Source organism: Oncorhynchus tshawytscha, linkage group LG17 (assembly GCF_018296145.1).
Source record: "Oncorhynchus tshawytscha isolate Ot180627B linkage group LG17, Otsh_v2.0, whole genome shotgun sequence".
NCBI classification, from domain to species: domain Eukaryota; kingdom Metazoa; phylum Chordata; class Actinopteri; order Salmoniformes; family Salmonidae; genus Oncorhynchus; species Oncorhynchus tshawytscha.
In genome coordinates this window covers 3,561,525-3,579,036 of record NC_056445.1, presented here as the reverse complement: position 1 = coordinate 3,579,036, position 17,512 = coordinate 3,561,525, and the positions used below count along the sequence as shown (strand labels likewise).

The 17,512-nt window shown below is 40.9% G+C and overlaps 1 protein-coding gene across 1 annotated transcript in view; it reads left to right on the top strand.

Annotated features, from left to right (window-relative positions):
- Positions 1–1,373: 1,373 nt before the first annotated feature.
- vtnb (vitronectin b) overlaps positions 1,374–17,512 on the top strand; it is a 34,332-nt gene continuing 18,193 nt past the window's right edge. The window contains 3 exon segments of the mRNA XM_024376739.2: positions 1,374–1,513; positions 1,883–1,999; positions 2,296–2,511. Coding sequence (XP_024232507.1) covers positions 1,456–1,513; positions 1,883–1,999; positions 2,296–2,511 — 391 coding nt within the window. The 5' untranslated portion in view covers positions 1,374–1,455.

Below are 17,512 nucleotides of genomic sequence, written 5' to 3'. Positions count from 1 at the left end.
AATAAGGGCGCTATTGTCACCATAAAATATGAACATTTTCCAGGCCTTTTTCAGGCATATATTGCTCGTTCACGCGTGCACAATTTGTAATAACTGTTCATAATAAGGTGTATTACCACAACTGACCTCAACTGACCTTATTATGAAAGTTAGATGCCAATCGCCATATAAAGTCCAAAGAAAAAAAGCCTGGAAGGAGGAGAGATGACTAGAAACAATTTGGTTGACCTTTTTATGTGTGGATTAGATGTCGGAGTAGAGGACCTTGTGCATTTAAGGTAAAATAACAACTCAAAATGTATATCCCAGGACAAATTAGCTAGCAACAGAAATCTAGCTAAATAGGACAAATTAGCTAGCAACTGCAAGCTAGCTAGGTAAATTGCCATAAATAGTTCATGCTTTTCAACAAATTAATATAATTTGTTCAGAGTTTGTTTTGATATTTCAACCTGTGTGTCGTGGTTGCGTTGGGTGTGGGGGGACAACATCAATTTGCTCATGATGGCACACGTGGACGTTTGGGCATGGTGTCCTGGACTCAATCAAAAGTGCATCTCTATTCCTCAACAAAAAAGGTGCGATAGGAATATTTATCATGATGATGCTTTTGTTTTGTTGTGGCCACAATATACCATCATGGATTAAACAACTTTTATGTACAATAATATGAGGCTAGTTAGAATAACCAAACGTTTGGGAAATAGCCTGTAGCCTACTTGGAGTCAGTGATTGGCTAATTCAATCGGAATTTCGGAATATGATCATGTCCAATGCTGTAGGTTGGTGGGCTCAATTATTTAGTCTGTTCTTCTAGTCGTCATTGGAAAAATTATAGAGAATTGCGCCGGCCGGGTCATCGGGGCTAACACTGAGTTGGAAAGCTCTGGCTCCCATATTTGCCTAGGGTTGTTGTTCCACTCCACAAATCAATAGGTCGTTACACAGAGGTTAGAATCACATAGGGACTTACACTGATCATATGCCTGCCATGCACACTTTACTGTCGTAAAGTCTATTAATTCATTCCAATGTGCACTGTTGAAAAGTGGCAATCTGTGCATAAAGCGCTTGCGTGAGTTCACAACCTGATGTTTCACAGACAAACACTGCTGTTCCTATTGGAATCATGTTTAATGATTATAACAGCAAATGGCTAACTGACCATCCGCTCACAAAACAAACAACTAGGCTGAATGTCTTTTGGAGCCCCAGATCGATCAGCTGTGTTGCCCACAATGCAGTGGTTCCAAAGTGGGCCATCCTATCATGTGAAATTGACTTGGGTTTGTTTACCAAGCAAAGTACAACAGGAAACCGTAGACTAGAGTTACGTATCTACTGACTCTGGATTTGCAACCCTTGGTTTTGTGTATTTTCACATTTCCACTTGACAGAGGAGCACCAGTTTCTACTGCTCTCCGGTTTGTGTGGTCTCCTGCTGAGTGAGACAGAATGAAGTTGTCAGTTGTTCTGCTGGCACTTGCACTGGCCTCTGCGTTTGCTGCAGAGGGTAAGTTACAATTTTTTAAATTAAATTAATTAATGTCCATTACTCTACCCGTGTGCTGCCAAATGTTTGTATAATTCAGCTATTGGTAGCCTACTGCTTTGGTTAGTTACTTAACGTGCTTGCCCAGTAACCATACTTCAAGCCCAGCTTCGTCTGTTCAAAAAATATGTGTGGTCACACTAAATTAAAGAACTGAGTAACTACAGTTGAATACCTTTTATATAAAAACAACGTCTGTAGCTACTATGTATGATGACCACTACTTTGGGCATTCATATAAGGGCCTCTGTCAATGTCTAGCCTACATTGCTGTATCAGAATGTTGTTCTAAGGTTAACCACTGTTTTTGGGTCATCCCTACTTGTGCAGAGTCGTGTGTGGGTCGCTGTCACAGCTTCAACCGCATGGCCAAGTGCCAGTGTGACTCCATGTGTCGCTACTACAGCAGCTGCTGCATGGACTTCGACAGTGCCTGCCCTAGGAAGAGTAAGAAAGATGCTCTGCTTCTCATGATATTATGGCTCCCTGGAAATTATGATCTTATGTATATCATATTTATAACGGATGTGTCTGAAATGGCACCCTATTTAATTTCTAGAGCACTATTTTGACTACTTCGGGCCCAAAGTCAAAAGTAGTGGACTATAAAGGGTATAGGATGCCATTTTGGACACAACCAGGTTTAGTTTAATGAAGTTTGATCAAGTAAAAAAATGCCACATAGAATCAAACCACTGTCCATATAAAGTTTCTAATATAAATCTGTGTTATTCTCTCCTCAGTTGCCCGCGGTGACACATTTGATGCCCCAGAGGACAATGTAGTGAACACCCCCACTACAGCAGTGAACACAACTGCTGTCCCCACCACCACCCTGGCCCCGACCACCACCACCCATACCCCCACCCTCCCCCCTGACCCAGAGGCAGTGCCCTGCAGCGGGAAGCCCTTCGACGCCTTCCTCCAGCTCAAGAACGGATCCATCTACGCCTTCAGAGGTGAGGGGGAATGTGTAAGGGCAAATACCAGAAAAGTTCTTGATGCCATTGACTAGTGACCTGGGGATAATTCCAACGCCCGCAATCCAGTAAAAAACATGAGTCCAAGAATACGTTTAGTCAATTTATTTTCATTCTTTTCAATAATCCGAAATCAAATAAAAAGAGCACGGTTGAAAATTGCCTGTGCTCCTAATTAGGTATAGGTATGATATGAATAGAACACAAAACATTCAAAATGGCTCCTACATTGTAGCTGCAAGTCTCAAAACAATTACATTTTCTTAAATGTCCAGGGAGCCTAAATAAAGCATAGCTAGCTAACATTGAACCTGGTTGGTTAGCTCCCAGCCGATTCATGCAGGGCAGTAACGACATGATTTGGTACTGTTCATTGTTGTTTAACTAGCTAACGTTAGCTGGCTGGCTTTGTACTTCCGGCGCCGACAGAGATGGCCGCCTCGCTTCGCGTTCCTAGGAAACTATGCAGTTTTTGTTTTTTTACGTGTTATTTCTTACACTAGTACCCCAGGTCATCTTAGGTTTCTTTACATACAGCCGACAAGAACTACTGAATATAAGATCAGCGTCAACTCACCATCAGTACGACCAAGAATATGTTTTTCGCGACGCGGATCCTGTGTTCTGCCTTACAACCAGTGTAACCAAGTGGATTACATGCAGCGACCAAAAAAAAAACGACTCAGAAAAAGAGGGAAACGAAGCGGTCTTCTGGTCAGACTCCGGAGACGGGCACATCGTGCACCACTCCCTAGCATTCTTCTTGCCAATGTCCAGTCTCTTGACAACAAGGTTGATGAAATCCGAGCAAGGGTAGCATTCCAGAGGGACATCAGAGACTGTAACGTTCTCTGCTTCACGGAAACATGGCTAACTGGAGAGACGCAATCCGAAGCGGTGCAGCCAGCGGGTTTCTCCACGCATCGCGCCGACAGAAACAAACATCTTTCTGGTAAGAAGAGGGGCGGGGGCGTATGTCTTATGGCCAACGTGACATGGTGTGATGAAAGAAACATACAGGAACTCAAATCCTTCTGTTCACCTGATTTAGAATTCCTCACAATCAAATGTAGACCGCATTATCTACCAAGAGAATTCTCTTCGATTATAATCACAGCCGTATATATCCCCCCCCCGAAGCAGACACATCGATGGCTCTGAACGAACTTTATTTAACTCTCTGCAAACTGGAAACGATTTATCCGGAGGCTGCATTCATTGTAGCTGGGGATTTTAACAAGGCTAATCTGAAAACAAGACTCCCTAAATTTTATCAGCATATCGATTGCGCAACCAGGGTGGAAAGACCCTGGATCATTGTTACTCTAACTTCCGCGACGCATATAAGGCCCTGCCCCGCCCCCTTTCGGAAAAGCTGACCACGACTCCATTTTGTTGATCCCTGCCTACAGACAGAAACTAAAACAAGAAGCTCCCACGCTGAGGTCTGTCCAACGCTGGTCCGACCAAGCTGACTCCACACTCCAAGACTGCTTCCATCACGTGGACTGGGAGATGTTTCGTATTGCGTCAGACAACAACATTGATGAATACGCTGATACGGTGTGCGAGTTCATTAGAACGTGCGTTGAAGATGTCGTTCCCATAGCAACGATTAAAACATTCCCTAACCAGAAACCGTGGATTGATGGCAGCATTCGTGTGAAACTGAAGGCACGAACCACTGCTTTTAATCAGGGCAAGGTGTCTGGTAACATGGCTGAATAGGCTATCAAACAAGCTAAGCGCCAGTACAGAGACAAAGTAGAATCTCAATTCAACGGCTCAGACACAAGAGGTATGTGGCAGGGTCTACAGTCAATCACGGACTACAGGAAGAAACCCAGCCCAGTCACGGACCAGGATGTCTTGCTCCCAGGCAGACTAAATAACTTTTTTGCCCGCTTTGAGGACAATACAGTGCCACTGACACGGCCTGCAACGGAAACATGCGGTCTCTCCTTCACTGCAGCCGAAGTGAGTAAGACATTTAAACGTGTTAACCCTCGCAAGGCTGCAGGCCCAGACGGCATCCCCAGCCGCGCCTCAGAGCATGCGCAGACCAGCTGGCCGGTGTGTTTACGGACATATTCAATCAATCCCTATACCAGTCTGCTGTTCCCACATGCTTCAAGAGGGCCACCATTGTTCCTGTTCCCAAGAAAGCTAAGGTAACTGAGCTAAACGACTACCGCCCCGTAGCACTCACATCCGTCATCATGAAGTGCTTTGAGAGACTAGTCAAGGACCATATCACCTCCACCCTACCTGACACCCTTGACCCACTCCAATTTGCTTACCGCCCAAATAGGTCCACAGACGATGCAATCTCAACCACACTGCACACTGCCCTAACCCATCTGGACAAGAGGAATACCTATGTGAGAATGCTGTTCATCGACTACAGCTCGGCATTCAACACCATAGTACCCTCCAAGATGGAACAGTAGTGGATCAAGCTTTAAGTTCGAGACCCTGGGTCTCGACCCCGCAGCCCCTGTGCAACTGGGTACTGATGCACTTCCTGACGGGCCGCCCCCAGGTGGTGAGGGTAGGCAACAACATCTCCTCCCCCCGCTGATCCTCAACACTGGGGCCCCACAAGGGTGCGTTCTGAGCCCTCTCCTGTACTCCCTGTTCACCCACGACTTTAATCATGGGAATCCATGCACGCCACCAACTCAATCATCAAGTTTCTCATATGCATACGGACTGTACACAACAGTGGTAGGCTTGATTCATATTCATTCATATATCCTTATGTACATATTCTTTATCCCCTTACACTGTGTATGACAGTAGTTTTTTTTTGGAATTGTTAGTTAGATTACTTGCTCGTTATTACTGCATTGTCGGAACTAGAAGCACAAGCATTTCGCTACACTCGCATTAACATCTGTTAACCATGTGTATGTGACAAATAAAATTTGATTTGATTTGTTAGCTAACATTAAGTGTGTGACCTTACACATTGTTTACCTACTTACGTTCATTGTTTACCTAGCTAGCTACATGTCTTAAGCTAAAGTGTACTGTTAGCTAGCTAGCTAACATTAGCTGGCTGGCTCCCTAGCTAGCATTACGTGTATGACATTATTTGTATCCCAGAGCCATTTGCTTTTCTAGTTAGAGCCTAATGTTAGCTAGCTGACATTGAACCTGGTTGGTTAGCTGCCAGCAGATTCATGCTGGGTAGTAACGACACACGGACACTCAGTCAATCTTAAATTAATAATTGTTTATTAATAGTTAACTGGAGAGGTTCTAACAAACTTGATGCACCATAGAGCTACTGACAGATTTGTACTATCAGGGAAGTCCCGTTAGATCTCTTATAAACTGCTTACAGACGCGTTACATGGGCATGATTTATCTTAGTCATCATTCTAAATTAATTCATCATTGACGTTTGGTTCATGCATGTGACCAACCAATATCTCACGATAGCCAGATCAGGACTTAATAACACAAGGACCACTCAGAGTATGCTATTCTGTTCTTCTGAAATATACTACATTTTCTTCGTATCATGCTTTTTTAGATGTTTCTTTTTTAGATGTATTTTTTTGTGAAGGTGTAAGCTATATTACATGGCTTTATTAGACTCTTTAAAATGTAGATGTTCCAAAGGTCTGCATCAGTAGCTTGTCGGCTATGTGTGGAAGCCAGGAGATGCTAAATGTGTTTATATTAAAGTTTTTTTGCTTGACAATCACCGGCTGACAAAATTTTGTGACCGCCACAACCCTATTTATTAGGAATTATTCTTAGAAAAGTGCCAATGTATTCGGCGAGAGGAGTCATATTAGAAGAGTGATCTGGGACAAAAGTACAACATTCATTGGCAATGATTGCACAAGTGACCCCTAGACCTTCCAAAACATAGTCAAGATCCTCTCTGTTTTGCAGAGCCAATTTACGGTATTTTTTTTAGCATTGCCAATTTTCTCTACGTCTCTAGATCTCCAGAATTTGGTCTAGGGCACATTGTTGGTCATAGTCTTAAAAGGCATGTTTTCTTATTAATGCTATAGTGAAGTTCACCACTTAACCGGACCCAACCAGGGCCCAGCAGGACACTCATTCCACAATGACCATCTACTTCTGGGCCTCTACTCCGGGCCGGCATTGCTCCCTTTTGCTCAGGGCTCCTTCTAGTTTGCCTCAGGCCACAAACACATTTGCACATAAATCATTCCATCTAACCCATAACACATTAATTGACTTACATAGTTATAAACATACTAAAAACTAGCTTAAGTCAATTAGTCAGTTGTAAAAAATGTGTCAGTTTCCAACAATCCCTTATCTGGATCAATGATCACTCACATGTTCCACACTACCTAGAAACCACATTGACTTCACAGGGAAGAGAGAACACATTATAACAGTTTCAGACCAACCTGGATAAGAATGAGATTGGGACAAGGTTAGCCCAAGCTACAATCTAGTGGCTATCCTCACATTTTAGGAGCATCGCTCTGTCTCTAGAAGCCTTGCCTTTCCAATTCATAATTAGAACTATTGATAAATTATCCAACCTAAATTTAGAATGACAGTCCTTAGTGCTTCACGTTGGTTCTCTCACCTGAATTTTAAGACGCTCAACTTAACACACACCAATACGGGCAGAATGTACATTTACATTGACATACAGTACATACATCTTATATTTCTAGCATTCATTTTTCTCATCACGGCCCCCATTTGTGGTAATGACAGATTGGTATCTAAATGCATTTGTAGTCTAAATTACTATACATTTCACAGTGTGCAGACCTCCACAAACAACCTGTTGCTGCAAAAAAATGTGAATGGACAAGCCTAAATCAATTACGGGCACAGTTGACCTCCCCCTTCCTTCATGGCATTCATTCTTCTGGCATCTTAATTTTCTTCTTCAGATAGTTTTGCAGTTCATCCTCCCAATGGCACACATGTTGAAAGTGGATGGCCCTTGATAATTTCCCATTTTACCTGATCCACCACTGTCCTTTACTGTCCATTATGTCTTGTCCATTTTCTTACCAGTACACGAGCGGCATGAGAGCAGTGTGGACGAGATCACTCTCCATGCTCACTGGTAATTCCCCCTGTGGGCACATGATTCACATCGTGATTCATGCGTCCCCCCAAAAAACAACACTGCCTGTTAACTAAAAAATTAACAAATCAAATTATAATTATAATTATATATATATATAAATTATATATATATATTATTATAACTCTTTTCTTGAAGAAAATAATTGTATCCCATAAGATAATAGTAAAATAGACTAGAGACAGGTGTCCCTCATTCAGAAGCAGCACTCTCTCTCTGTCCTTCTCATTGTCCGAATCACACATAGGACTATTGCTAAATTCTAACCTTCTTCCTAATTATTAGTGTTTCCATATTACATCTAAGTGTCACCAAATATTCTTAGCCTTTCTAGTAAGGGTGGTCAGGCCTCACCAGAAAGTCAGATCAGAGGTCAGTCAACCCATATTAAGTGAGTGTTTCTTTCCCTGTACCTCAGACATTATTTAGAAAGCTATTTCAAACGTTACAAAAATGTTGTGTATCAGGTTTCCATTGGGTTTTTCAGTACATTTATTATCAAGAGAATGTACATGTGTGCAACCAAAACTCGGACAATAGATACTTCATAACATTTCATTTTTGTGCTCTTCGTGCATCTTTTCCTCAGGAAGCCTTTTGAAGGGAGAGGTCACTGATAAACATGTCCAAAAAAACTTGGTAGTAGACTGTCACGACTTCCGCCGAAGTTGGCTCCCCTGCCTGTTCAGGTGGTGCTCGGCGGTCGTCGTCACCGTCCTACTAGCCACTAGTGATCCCTTTTTCGTTTGTCTGTTGGTTTTGTCTTATTAGTTTCACCTGTGTGTATTTTAGTTTAATTAGCGTCCTTATATATAGTAGGTTGTCCCGCCCTTGTTTTGTGCGGGATTGTTTTTGTTACTCTGTTGTATGGTGGTTTTCGTGTGGTTATTCTCCGGACTATTTTGGTCCTGTGTTTGGGCTGGTCTATTGTATGCGCCCTGTGTGTTGGCGTGACCGTTTTTGTGCGCCGGAGAATAAATTGACAATCTACTGAACCCTGCTCTCTGCTCCTGATTCCACCCACCACTCCTAGTAAATCGTGACATAGACATTCCATCAGTCCTGGAAGAAAGAGAATAAACATGTACTTAGTTTGCACATCTTAATCAGTTCTAAAATGTCTTAATCTTAATTGAGTTTACTGCATCTTGGGCAGGAAGTCTTGATAAAACCATACGTATAGAGAATTATACTTCAGACACATCAGATGATATGGTGTCCCGTAAAGCTGAATCGGCACTTTCTAAAGTAAACAATCCCAGAGCCCCTCTTTTGTAATCTCCATATTTTGACCAGTTGCATTGACATACAGTTCTGTACTAACATTCCCTGGGACATAAACTAGTCAAAATATGAAACCTGTTGTTTAACTAATCTGCTAGGACCTTCAAAAAATTTGTGCTGGCTTATCAACTCAATATTCGGTACTAAAAACATTTACTTAGATTTCCTTCAATTTAGGACACAGTTCCACGTAATGACAGAGATTATTGTTTTAGATGACATTACCTTCTTACTTAAATCACTGGTGTTACCCAAACTATAGAATTATCCGAAACATCTCTTATTCAATTCTTCAAACCTCTGTCCCAAATGTCCCCACTGTGTCCCTTACATCCTGTTTGAGTTCAGTGAATACTGGTGGCTATCTATTGTTCCACAGGAAACGAATCTCTAACCCAAACACCAGATGGAGGCCTCTAATTTAATATCAGTCCCAATGCTCAATCCCACTGTTCCTCATTGTGAAACATTTACTCTTCAAATTACTAAGATATTGCATTATTAGAGTGTTATCTGAAAGCCACTAATAACCACCATTCACTTTGTTACTTTCACTAGCCTTCATATCTGTTCCCTCAACTAGGACCCTTCTACCAAATAGGTAGACATTCTCTATCTCTACTGCTAATACACTCGGCTAACTCTCAAACAATGTTCGGCTTTACCCCCAAATTGCAAGGTTTAAAAACATATACTAAAACAAACATAACTTTCTCCGTATTGGAAGGCATTGTTTTCATTTGAGTCTACCCTAACAAAGTTACCTCTTAATATTTATTAACAATTTCTGTTGGCTATTCAGTTTATGCTTCACACTTATTAACTTTTTAGTGACAGGTGGCAGTATTCGGGAATTTGGATGAATGACGTGCCCAAAGTAAACTGCCTTTTACTCAGGCCCAGATGCTAGGATATGCATATAATAGATCTGGATAGAAAACACTAAAGTTTCCAAAACTGTTAAAATAATGTCTGTGAGTATAACAGAACTGATATGACAGGCGAAAACCTGAGGAAAATCTAATGGGTTAGGACCCAGATTGTAGGACCCAGATTCCTATGGCTTCCACTAGATGCCAACAGTCCTTAGACATTGCTTCAGGCTTGTTTTCTGAAAAATGAAGAATGAGACCTTCTGTCAGGGGACTGAAGAAGCATACAGTGCTGGTTTGCGCGCGCCCTTCATACTTTTTCCTTTCTATTGAATATGCTATTGTCCGGTTGAAGTATTATAGATTATTTAGACAATTGACAACCTGTGGATTAATTATAAACATTGTTTGACATGTTTCAAACTTTACCGGTACTATTAAGATGTATTCGTGTTTTGACCGCCTTTGAGCCAGTGGATTATTGAACAAAACGCACCAACAAAACTGAGTTTTTGGGATATAAAGAGGGACTTTATCGAACAAAACAAACATTTATTGTGTAGCTGGGACTCTTGTGACTGCAACCAGATGAAAATCTTAAAAGGTAAGTGATTAATTTTATCGCTATTTCTGACTTTCGTGACTCCTCTACTTGGTTGGAAAATGTGTGTATGCTTTTGTAAGCGGGGTGCTGTCCTCAGATAATTGCATGGTATGCTTTTGCCGTAAAGCCTTTTTGAAATCTGACAAAGCAGCTGGATTAACAAGAAATTAATCTTCAAGCCGATGTATAACACTTGTATTTTTATGAATGTTTATTATGACTATTTCTGTATTTTGAATTTGGCGCTCTGCAATTTCACTGGATTTTGTCGAGGTGGGTCGCTTGCTGCATGCCTGCGCCAAACAGGTTAAATGTCTATTATTTGAAGATTAATTTATAAAATACATCAGCCAATTCAGAAGGGAAGAGAAACTTTGGAGTTTCTCCACTTTGGAGTTTCTCCAAATCATTGGAGTTTTGGAGTTTCATTGGAAATCATTGGAAACTTTGGAGTTTCTCCAAATCATCAAAACTCTAGTAATCCATGTCATGACTTTACCTCCTGGGTGATGATTAGAGAGAGACCCCCCTCTCTCTCTCTCCCCCACCAGAGAGGAAGGTGGGAAGTGGGGAAAGTTTGCCAGTTTAATGACAGTCGTAAATACCTTGTAGGAACTCTCTCTCTCACTCTGCAGAAATTAAAGTAAAAAAATCCATTTGATACCACTGAGAAATTTTTCAGTACTGTAACATCAAAAGGTTGTACATTGAAATAATATTTCTAACATAAATAATGTGGGAAATGGTTGGTGGGGCTCCAAACGATAATCATGTCAAACCAGTTGTTGTTTGGTAATATCATTAAAGACATTATAACGGAAACATTTTAACTTTAAATCACACATGTAAGATACCAAATTAAAGCTACACTCGTTGTGAATCCAGCCAACATGTCAGATTTCAAAAAGGCTTTTTGGCGAAAGCATAAGATGCTATTATCTGATGATAGCACAACAGTAAACAATGAGAGAGTAGCATATTTCAACCATGCAGGCGTGACACAAAAGGCAGAATAAAATATAAAACATGCATTACCTTTGACGAGCTTCTTTTGTTGGCACTCCAATTGGTCCCATAAACATCACAATTGGTCCTTTTGTTCAATCAATTCTGTCCATATATATCCAAAATGTCCATTTATTTGGCGCGTTTGATCCAGAAAAAAAACAGCTTCCAAACTGCGCAACATCCCTACAAAATATCTCGAAAGTTGCCTGTAAACTTTGCCAAAACATTTCAAACTACTTTTGTAATACAACTTCGGTATTTTTAAACGTTAATAATCGATCAAATTGAAGACAGTTCTATCTGTTTTCAATAGAGGACGAGAGAACTAACTCTACTTTTCAAGTCTTGCACAACTCTCAACAGTGTTACCCATTTCCTAGATGGCCGTACTTCTTCATTGCACAAAGGAATAACCTCAACCAAATTCCAAAGACTGGGGACATCCAGTGGAAGCGGTAGGAAACAAGTACCTAAGAAATATCGTTTCCCAATGAGAACTCACTGAACAGACAGAGACCTAAAAAAAAACAAATCTGAACGGTTAGTCCTCGGGATTTTGCCTGCTACATAAGTTCTGTTATACTCACAGACATGATTCAAACAGTTTTAGAAACGTCAGAGTGTGTTCTATCCAGATATACTAATAATATGCATATCTTATATTCTTGGCATGAGTAGCAGGAAGTTGAAATTGGGCATGCTATCCATCCAAAAGTGAAGATGCTGCCCCTTATACCTTAAGAAGTTAATCAGGGCAATTTTTCCATAAATAGACAGGTATTTACCTCTCCATGGTTGCAGGATCTTGTCTATTTTTACAAGTTTTCTATTGAAATTCATTGTGGGGAGCTTATTTATATATTTTGTGATATGAATACAGAATATGTCTACTTCACCATCAGCCCATTTTATAGGTAAACTGCAGGGTAATGTAAAAGTTGTATTTTTTACGGGTCCAATACATAATATTGTACTTAATAATTAGGTTTTAGTCCAGAGAGTACAGAAAAGTTATCTAGATCTTCAATGAGACATTGCAGGGATCTAGCTTGCGGACATAATATAAAACTTGAGTCATTGGCATACATGGACACCTTTGTTTTTAAGCCTTGGATTTCTAATCTTCTAATATTGTTATTGGATCTGATTTTAATAGCTAGCATTTTGATGGCCATAATGAATAGATATGGTGACAGCGGACACCCTCTTTTAACTCCTCTTGACCATTTAAAACTCTCTGAGAAGTAGCCGTTATTCACTATTTTACACCTGGGGTTGCTATACATTATTTTTCCCCATTTTATAAGAGAATTATTGAAATTGAAAAATTCCAGGCATTTATAAATAAAATCCGCTCTTACTTAACAAATGCCTTTTCAAAATCCGCTATGAATACATTCCTGTTTCATGATGTTATATTATTTCTAGTAGTTGTGGTATAGTAGTTGTGGTATATTATCTCCAATGTAAAAAAAAAAGCCTGTCTGATCAGGATGAACAATACCTGGTAAAACCCTTTTAATTCCGAGTCCTATGCATTTTGCTAGTATTTTTGCGTCACAACACTGAAGTGTAAGAGGCCTCCAGTCTTTTTTAGACTGGATCTAAAAATATATTTGCCATCTGGGTCTTGTTTTAATAATAGTGAAATCAAACCTTCCCGCTGAGTACCTGACAGACGACCATTTCTATAGGAGTAGTTAAAACAACCTAACAATGGAGCTTTTAGTATATCAAAAAATACTTGATATACCTCTACCGGTATGCCATCAAGCGCTGGGATTTTTACAGATTGAAAGGATTTAAGAGCCTCAACAACTTCTTCCTCTGTAATTTGGCCTTCACACTTTCTGTACATTTTTTAATTTTACATTTTTTATATTATTTGTAAAGAATTCCTTACCATAATCTTCATTCAGTCGGAAAGGATGAGACAGAAAAGAGAACATCTGCCTAAAATAATTAGCTTCCTCTTTTAAAATATAATTCGGGGAATCATAGATGACTCTGTCTTCAGTAACGAGTTTCTGCAAATTCTTTTTGTTAGCGTTCCTGTATTGAAGATTCAGGAAGAATGTTGTGTATTTTTCTCCATATTCCATCAAGTGTGCTTTATTTTGTTAAAGATTACATTAGATTGTTCTTGAAATAAGTTCCTCAAGTTATTTTTAGTTTTCCTCTAACTTATTTCGTATCTCTGTAGTATTGTTTTTATTGCTATCTACCTGTACTATTAGTTCATATATTTCCCTTGTTAGTCTTGTCTCTTTAGTCAGAAACTGCTTTTTTATGATTGATGAATATTGAATTGAATGACCCCTAAAGGTACATTTAAGGGTATCCCAAACAATAAGGGGATATGCTGAACCTATATTATACTGGAAAAATCTGTTATAAATTATTTTGTCTTAGTTAAAAATAATTTGTCCTCCAGTAAACTTTGATTACATTTCCAATGTAATTCCAGAGTTATGTGAATGCAAATTAGATGATGACTCGATCGCATTCTGTCTCCTATTAACTTTTTTTAACCTTTGATGCAAGAAAGAAAGAGACAAGAAAGTAGTCAAGGCGACTAGTTTGATTAGTCTCCTCCATGTATATCTCACTAGGTTGGGTTTTTTTTGTCTCCAAATATCCACTATTTCTAAAGTGTCCATAATATTTGTAATTTCCTTAAGGGAGCGTTATAGTTTGTATAGTGATTACCTTTACGGTCTATTGAGGTACTTGATGGTGCAGTTGTATAATATCCTTTTGAGGATCTGAGGACCCATGCCAAATCTTTTCAATCTCCTGAGGGGGAATAAGCTTTGTTGTGCCCTCTTCACGAGTGTCTTAGTTGTTTGGATAGTTTGTTGGTGATGTGGACACCAAGGAACTTGAATCTCTCAACCTGCTCCACTGCAGCCCTGTTGATGAGAATGGGGGCGTGCTCAGTCCTCCTTTTGTCTGTAGTCCACAACCATCTCCTTTATCTTGATCAAGTTGAGGGAGAGGTTGTTGTGCTGGCACCAGACGACCAGGTCTCTGACCTCCTCCCTATAGGCTGTCTCATCATTGTTGGTGATCAGGCCTACCACTGTTATCATCAACAAACTTAATGATGGTGTTGGAGTCGTGCCTTGCCATGTAGTCTTGAGTGAACACGGAGTACAGGTGGGGACTGAGCATGCACTCCTGAGGGGCCCCAGCGTTGCGGATGTGTTGTTACCTACCCTTACCACCTGGTGGCGGAACCGTCAGGTAGTCCAGGATCAGTTGTAGAGGGAGGTGTTTAGTCCTAGGGTCCTTAGCTTAGTAATGAGCTATGAGGCCATTGTGGTGTTGAACACTGAGCTGCAGTCAATGAATAGCATTCTCACATTGGTGTTCCTTTTGTCCAGGTGGTTTCTGGTATAATGGTGTTGATGTGAGCCATGACCAGCCTTTCAACGCACTTCATGGCTACAGACGTGAGTGCTATGGGTCGGTAGTCATTTAGGCATGTTACCTTAGTGGTCTTGGGCACATGGACCATGGTGGTCTGTTTGAAATATGTTGGTATTACGGACTTGGACAAGGAGAGGTTGAAAATGTCAGTGAAAACACTTGCCAATGGGTCAGCGCATGCTCAGAGTACACGTCCTGTTAATCCATCTGGCCCGGCCGCCTTGTGAATGTTGACCTGTTGAAAGGTCTTACTCACAAAGGCTACGGAGAGTGTGATCACACAGTCGTCTGGAACAGCTGATGCTCTCATGCATGCTTCAGTGTTACTTGCCAGCTCGCCTGGTAGCCTCGTGTCACTGGGCTATAGTTGGCTGTGCTTCCCTTTGTAGTCTGTAATAGTTTGCAAGACCAACCACACGCGACATGCATCGGAGCTGGTGTAGTACGATTCGATCTTAGTCCTGTATTGACGCTTTGCCTGTTTGATAGTTCATCAGAGGGCATAGCGGAATTTCTTATAAGCTCCCGGGTTAGAGTCCCGCTCCTTGAAAGCGGCAGCTCTACCCATTAGCTCAGTGCGATGTTGCCTGTAATCCATGTTTGTGTACTCCTCAATGCCATCGGAGGAATCCGGGAACATATTCCAGTCTGTGCTTCTACACCTGCATTGCTTGCTGTTTGGGGTTTTAGGCTGGGTTTCTGTACAGCACTTTGAGATATCAGCTGATGTACGAAGGGCTATATAAATACATTTGATTTGATTTGTGCTAGCAAAACAGTCCTGTAGCTTAGCATCTGCTTCATCTGACCTCTTTCTTCTTGAATGAGTCACTGGTGCTTCACTGGTGCTTTGTATGCATCTCTGTGGGTGGATTGAAGGTGGTCTGGAGGTTTTTTCCCCATCTGGTTGCACATTTAACATGCTGAGTTTTCCTGCATTAAAGTCCCTGGCCACTAGGAGCGTCGTCTCTGGACGAGCGTTTTCCTGTTTACTTATGGCCGTATACAGTTAATTGAGTGCTGTCTTAGTGCCAGCATCGGTTTGTTGTGGTATGTAGACAGCTACGAAAAATACAGAGCGAAACTCTCTTGGTAATTAGTGTGGTCTACAGCTTATCATGAGATACTATCGCAGGCGAGCAAAACCTTGAGACTTCCTTAGATTTCGTGCACCAGCAGTTGTTTACCGGAGGCCGCTGTTCTATCCTGCCAGAAAAACATATAACCCGCCAGCTGTATGTTATTCATGATTTCGTTCTTCCACGACTCGGTGAACATAAGATTTTACATTTTTTTATGTCTAGTTGGTTTTCTTAACGTTTGATTGTACATTGGCTAATAGGATCCGTCACCAAGAGGGTAATCGACCTTTACCATTGGTCCTATCAAGGCACCCAGATCTTCATCCATGATACCTCTGTCTCCAACTAATGATGGAGATAAGGGCCTTGCCGGGCATGTGAAGTAAATCCTTTATCGTCCGACTTTTTGAAGAAAAATAATTCCTCCAGTATGGGGTGGGTAATTGCTGTCCTGACATCTAGAAGCTCTTTTCGGTTATTAGACATGGTAGCAGAAACATGTATAAATAACTTACAAAGGGACGATTTTAGTTAGTTAGCTAGCCACCGGAGGACAACGACACAACGAGATGCAACAATTCAAGTTTATTCTGTAAATTACGTTTGGCTTGTAATTGGTGTGAAGCCAGTCCAAACGGGCTTTTCTTGACACTTTTTGTTTTGGTGCAACAGGACCATTCACCATTGATCTCACTCAGTTTAGCCCAACGCTGATTGGCTATTATTTTTTTTATTTTTTTTTATCGAGACGCCAAATGCTCTCTGGTTTCCATTGCATTCAATGCTGCAGGCGGCAACAATGTCATACTCTTTTTGATCAGACAGTAACAGATAGATGGCCAACACTCGCTCGGATGCTTTCTCCGGTGAGATACATTCAGCTTCTTGTGAATTTAAGGAAAATTATGAAACACAGAGAGATAAAAGATAGATTTCTTTATTGGTCAACTTTTGGTGGAAACCTGGCTTCCCTTGGCACCCATGAATACACACCACTGATCTTTCGGAACGTAACGTTGTCAAGCACAGGTGCCAATTCTGGTGAAAACTGCCCATAATCCAAACCAAATCCACAATTACATACACAGCAGTGAACCCTCTGAGAGGCAAACAATTAACAACTTATTTGGTTTAGACAGCGATTGTTTTGGCAGATACCTCTGCACATCCATTCTTTGTCTCTTTTACTCACTGTGGTAACCGCGTCCAGTTGGGTCCATCCATCTCAAAATGTTAAACTTGAATTCAGTGGCAAATACCCCAAAAGTCATTGATGACACTCACTACTAGGGACCTGAGGATAATTCCAATGCACCCCCCAAAAAAAAACCCCAGAAAGAATACCTTATTTTCAATAATCCATAATCAAACAAAAAGAGCATGGTTGAAAATTGTCTGTGCTCCCAGGTACACTAGTTCCCACCCACACAATCCCCTGGCAGCCATATACAGTATAACTAAAGCAGACAAATCTAAATCAAGGGGGAGCAGCCAGGTGCACAACAGGTAAGAACAGGGAAGTATGAGGATGAAATTAATAGAACACAAAACATGGAAAATTGGCTCCTACACTATCTTCTTCTTTATGTCTACA